Raw genomic sequence first — 6,000 nt, 5'->3', positions numbered from 1 at the left:
TCACAAAAACAAAACAAGCTAGTAAAATAGATTTGAGCCAGAGATTGAAACCCAAGATGATTAAGTTTTGACCAATGCAACAGAAAAAAAATATGCAGACACCTAAGAGAACATTTTGGTCCAGGTAATAGCAAGAACTACAGAAATGTTACATAGGTGTATGAGATAAGCGAAGAAATGTGATATAAGGGTCTCAGCTGACAATTAATAAACTAAAACGCATCGAAATGCTGCTGATCGTCTAACCATCTCGGACATGTCTTCTCATGTCTTCGTTCTCCTTGGTCAAAAGATCGATACGCGATTGAAGAACGTTGATCATGGCTTGAGCTCTCATCACTTCAATCTTTAGTGTCTCCCTCTCCATGGAGACATTTAGGATCCCGTTCTCTAAATTGCTAATAAACTTCAAGTAACCCGGAGGCACGGATTTTTCAAGATTGGAGGAATCAAAAGTTAGGGTATTAGAAGGTTGGCTTTCCTTGGTTTCAAAGGGCTCTAACAGGGGGAATCCTAAGAGAGCAACGGGGTAATCTTTCGTCGTCATCATATTCACTGGATTCTGGCTAGTAATAGTTGAATCTTCAGAACCATTTGCACGGCTAGAGCTTGGATCATCATGCTTGGATCTCTTACTTTGGCTTAAGGAGAGTTCCGGCTCTTCCGATCTCTCCCTCTTGCAAACAAATGGAAGAATTTGGGGTTCAATCGGGTTTTCAGTATGGAGAACAGTCTTGGGCGGAGCATCCTGTTTATCAAAAGCTCATAGTCAGCGGCGAGTAAAGTAAATCTCATACTGGAAAAAGTTAAGCACACCCCAGGGTTTATCAAATAATAAATGCAAGAAATTGTACGGGACAGATAAACCCTCAAATTTATGCAACGTCACATGCTAATGAATGTAAGTGAAGAATCCCCCAAAACTGAAGGAAGAAATGGGCATGATGAAGTTACGCAGCTAAATACAAAAACTTTTTTTAACTTGCGAAAGACTCTCAAGTCAAGGCGAAATCCCCATAGAAACAAAGTAAAACTCTGAGAGCTAATAGAGAATGATCAAAAACATTGTTCAAGCGTAAATACATTTCATATTCTAGGTGAGAATTCGACAAGATTGAAATCCAGAATATACTAATCAACAGAGTCTTGACGAGATTTCCCTCGTCAAATACCCTAAAGAACATCACTATCACCAGATAAAAATATTTTTCCTCTGATAAATTTCAGTCCACTTTGCCAAAACCTTCAAGTAGAAGTGGTTTTCAGAAATTATCTCTGTAGCTTTGCGACTGATGCTTAAAGCATCACCCCACCTCCAATTCCTAGAATTCACAAAACAAACTGATGTCCAGGACAGCTGGATATCCACCATTATAAAGCATACCGTAGTTTTGAGATTTGAACTTTGAATCTTGGAGTAGTTATGGTTATGGAGATGAAGCAGTTATTGACAAAGAGACCTAAATGGCATGTTGCAATGTTCAAATTAAACTAAAAAGTTAAGGATGCACACCATTAAGTACACTAGCACAAAAATTACTTTCGGATTTTCCAGAATATTTCCAATAGTAATACTAACTAACGTAGAGAAATACATGGAGAAAGAAGAGAAACCGAAAAGTAGCAAAATTTTACAATTTAGAGCATCACATCTACAACTAACGATATTGGCATTCATACTTTGCTGTTCTGGTTTGTTATTTTAATTCCTTCCATATACTAATATCAACGGTAAAACAAGATGATAAACCGTTATCTACAACTAACATAACAGCAAAAAGGTTGAAAGACAAGGAGACAAAAGAGCGACACAAAGTAGCAAAAAATTTGTAATTAACAACGAAGAGCAACGACAAAATAGCAAAAGGTTCGTAATAAAGAAAAGAAGAGCAATGACAATAGCAAAAAGTTTGGGATTAAGAAAGAAGAGTAACGACAAAATTAGCAAAATAGTTTACAATTAAGAAAAGAAGCGCAATGACAATATAGCAAAAGAGTTTGTAATTAAGAAAAGAAGTGCAAAGACAATATAGAAAAAAAAAAGTTTGCATTTAAGAAAAGAAGAGCGACGACAAAATAGCAAAAAAGTTTGCAATTAAGAGCATTATATCTACACTGACAACATTGAAATTCATACTTTCCCATTCTGGTTTGTCTATCTGATCCTTTCTTTTACCAACAGTAAAATCCATACATCGCATTAAGAGCAATGTTTCAGCAATCTAGAGGAGATCATATTAAAAGGACACAATGATAGCAAAAATTTAGTAGAGACCGATAATGCAGAAGTACCCTGCTTCGTGTACATAATGAAATTCTTAAACAAGTCTGTGAGAGGCTGAAAAATATAATACGAAGAGGGGGTGACGGTCACTTAATATATAGTTTCTGTGTACTATAACTATATCTAAAGAAAAGTCGAACCTGGTCAAGTTCATTGCTCTCAACTCGTGCTTCAATACCATTCACCACATCATCCTCTGCCTCTCCTCCAGGAAGCACGGCTGAATCATCATCCCATTCCTCCTCAACAAAAGGTGCATATCTGTCACCGGTCGGTGGTCCTAAACCGCTTTTTTGGAAGATTCTACAAAGCACAAAGGAATCCTACGTCCTCGCAAACCAACAAAAGGAACCTTTTAAGACTCGAAACTCAATATGGAAAGTAGATAAGTTCACAAAAAACGCTAGTCCGCACCTGCACAATTCCAGCCTTCTCCAACTCTTCGTCTGCAAGTCTGTACTCATGCATAACCCAATTTGTTCTCTTTCCATCAGGAGCTCGGCCACTATGGAAAACGAGTGTTTTCTTCATCCCAATGCGCTGAGACTTATGGCTAACAGGACGGTCCTTCCCAGTAGCTTTCCAGTAGCCTTGGCCAGTAGCTCGGTTAAGTCGAGATCCATTGCAATACTTCTTATCCACAGGGCTGAAAAAGTACCACTCCATATCTCTGCTCTTCAGCGATGCATGTTCTGCACCACGTCAATCAAAATGCCATTCATGAAAAAAGGCTACCAAGTTCAGGATAAGAAGGGAGGTGGGTTCATAACACGACAAACTAATTACTAGCTCAAAATCCAGAAGAAACACTAGTTCAACAGCTCAAAGACAAGAAATATTATTCTTATATAAGAGCAGCATTGCAATTCCAATAAACCTGAGGAAATGTCAGAAACACACTAACTTCCTTGAGACTGGCAGTCTGCAGGAGTACATCCCCAAATCGAGATACATTTTGCTGTGTGCATTCCAATTTAACTAATTTATTCATTTCAATACTAGCAATAAATATCTTCGTGAAAAGGATCCTTGCACGCTTACCCAGGGTCAAACATTTTATTCTTATTTGGTGAATCTTTGCATGCTGGTACCAAAAACCGATGCCTTACACCACTTGGCTATACTCTATAGGCCTGTTTGAGCGGTAGGAACGGGGAGACTCGACGAAAAAGACTCTCATGTTCCCACAATTTAAGTAGATGTGAGATATAAAAAGTTTCCTTTCTTATCCACAGAAAAGCTTTGAGCAAACAAAAAAGACTTAGCTGTTTACAGTCTCCTCCTCTGATTCCTCTTCAAAAACACTCGACAACAAGGATTTATAACCAGATACTAAAGATTCAACCTTTTTTTCTGGACAAGTAAATACTAAAAATTCAATCTTTATCAAAAAAATCAACCTTATACATTGAAAACAGATTTTATCTAGCATCTGAAACACTCCATTTCTTTTGGACGAGTACATACTACAAGTTCAATCTTAATAAGAAAATCAACCTTATACATTGAAAACAGATTTTATCTAGCATCTGAAACCTCATAACGCCAAATTTTTTTAACCCAATCAACTAATTAAACCAGAAAAAGGCGCTCAACCAAACAAAAAACACAAAATTCAAAAGGATAAACAAAATAACCATCATATACAACAAAAATTGGACACAAAATAACATATAAATCAGCAAAAAGAGATTGAATTGAACCTGCAAGCTCCCAAGTAAGTACTAAAATTCAATCTTTATAAAAAATTCAACCTTATACATTTAAAAACAAATATTCTGTACCATCTGAAACCGTCTAACTCCATTTTTTCACTAATTAAACCTGACAATCACCATATACAACAAAATTGAACACAAAAAATTAACATGAAATCAGCAAAAAAAAAAAAAAAAAATAGATTGAATTAAATCTGCAAGATCCCAAGGTTCAGATTGGTATACATCAATTTCAGTAACAGCTTGAAACCTGAATGGCTTTACTAAAGATTCAATCTTTTTCTGGACAAGTACTAAGACTCAATCTTTTTCAAGAAAAAAATACTAAAAATTCCATCTTTATCGAAAAATCAACACTATACATTAAAAACAACTTTTCCCTACCACCTAAAACCTTCTAACTCCATTGTTTTCACTAATTAAACCTACTAGAAGCACTCAACCAATCAAAAAAACACAAAATTCAAAAGGATAAACAGAACAATCACCACATACAACAAAATTGGACACAAAAAAATGACATAAAATCAGCAAAAAAGATTGAATTCAACCTGCAAGCTCCCAAGGTTCAGATTTTTAACCAGATACTAATGATTCAATCTTTTTTCTAGACAAGTACTAAAAATTCAATCTTTATCCAAAAATCAACCTAATAACTTAACCATTAAAACAAATTTGTATCATCTAAAAACTCCTAAACTCCATTTATTTTTTCTAATCCAATCAACTAATTTAACCTGAAAGATGCACTTAACCAATCAAAAAACCACAAAATTCAAAAGGATAAACAAAAAAATCACTACATACAACAAAATTGGACACAAAAATGACATAAAATCAGCAAAAAAAAAAAAAATAGATTGAATTTTAACCTGCAAGTTCCCAAGGTTCAGATTTATAAACATCAATTTCAGTAACAGCTTGAAACCTGAATGACTTTCCACAAGCTTTTCTCCTTAAATAATACCTAACTAATTCCTCATCTGTTGGATGAAATCTAAACCCTGGTGCCAATGATGTTGGTGCTGCCACCACCATTGATCCTTCTTGCTCCATTTCTCACCCCCAAAAATAAAAAAATAAAAAAAATAAAAAAAAAAACTAGGCACACCCAAATAGCCAAGAATGTAAAGATCACCTTTTTATGAATACCCAAATCAAAATCAATGAGAAAAAAATCCTTCTTGCTCCATTTCTTAAAAAAACTAGACACACACACAAAGCCAAGAATGTAAAGATAACTTTTTTTATTAATATCAAATCAAAATTAATGAGAAAAATTAAGAAAAAAACAGAAAGAATCCTTCTTACTCCATTTCTCACCCCCAAAATAAAAAATAAAAAATAATTTTAAAAACAAAAGTTGAAAAGAATAAACTAGACACACCCAGATAGCCAAGAATGTAAATTCCAGTTTTTTATGAATACCCAATTCAGAAAAAAAGGAGAAAAATTAAGGAAAAATACAGAAACTAGCCATAACCAGAAAGCCAAGAATGTAAATTTAGCTTTTTTATGAATACCCAAATCAGAATTATTGAGATATATTAAGAAAAAGAAGAGAAAAGGGGAACATAAAGAGAGAAAACATTAGAGTTGAGAAGATTAGAAGTGAAGTAAAGTGAGAATAGAGAGACTTGCTTAACACGGAAATCGAAAATCTACACAAAGATTAGCCATTTATAGGGGACAAAGTTACTTGTGGATCACATAAATGGTGTTTCCTTTCAAAGCAAAATGAACAACCTTTATATTTAAAGAAAAACTTTTATTTGGAAATTGATTTTTTGTTTAGTGATCCGGTATTTGAAGTTTATTGATTGGATTAATTTAGATTCGTGCTGGAAAAATGCTAACCCACTCGGACCAACTAGGGTGAATGAGGGTCAGGAACGATAAATCTTTTTATGATAAATATATTTTCGTTATTACGGTTAGATCCTAGAGAGGATCAGACTTATTTAGATTCGCGTCGGGAAAATACTATCATTACTCGGA

General features: G+C 34.6%; 1 protein-coding gene across 1 annotated transcript; it reads right to left on the bottom strand.

The window, feature by feature from the left end:
* Positions 1 to 5,727, bottom strand: LOC132640080 (NAC domain containing protein 50-like). Its single transcript, XM_060356507.1, has 4 exons — positions 4,875 to 5,727; positions 2,699 to 2,976; positions 2,425 to 2,607; positions 1 to 748 (listed from the first exon to the last, which is right to left on the bottom strand). Exons 1-4 carry the CDS (start codon positions 5,056 to 5,058, stop codon positions 242 to 244), a joined length of 1,152 nt encoding a protein of 383 aa, XP_060212490.1. The 5' UTR covers positions 5,059 to 5,727; the 3' UTR covers positions 1 to 241.
* Between the last annotated feature and the right edge of the window lie 273 nt (positions 5,728 to 6,000).

This window comes from Lycium barbarum, chromosome 5, assembly GCF_019175385.1.
Source record: "Lycium barbarum isolate Lr01 chromosome 5, ASM1917538v2, whole genome shotgun sequence".
NCBI lineage: Eukaryota > Viridiplantae > Streptophyta > Magnoliopsida > Solanales > Solanaceae > Lycium > Lycium barbarum.
This window is presented reverse-complemented; position numbering and strand designations above follow the sequence as displayed.

Coding starts and splice junctions, on each gene's coding strand:
- LOC132640080 (XM_060356507.1), bottom strand. CDS start 5,058: ATGGAGCAAGAAGGATCAATGGTGGTGGCAGCACCAACATCATTGGCA. Junction 2,977..4,874: donor TGAACCTTGGGAACTTGCAG/GTTAAAATTCAA, acceptor GACGTGGTGCAG/AACATGCATCGCTGAAGAGC. Junction 749..2,424: donor AGAGCAATGAACTTGACCAG/GTTCGACTTTTC, acceptor TTTGATAAACAG/GATGCTCCGCCCAAGACTGT.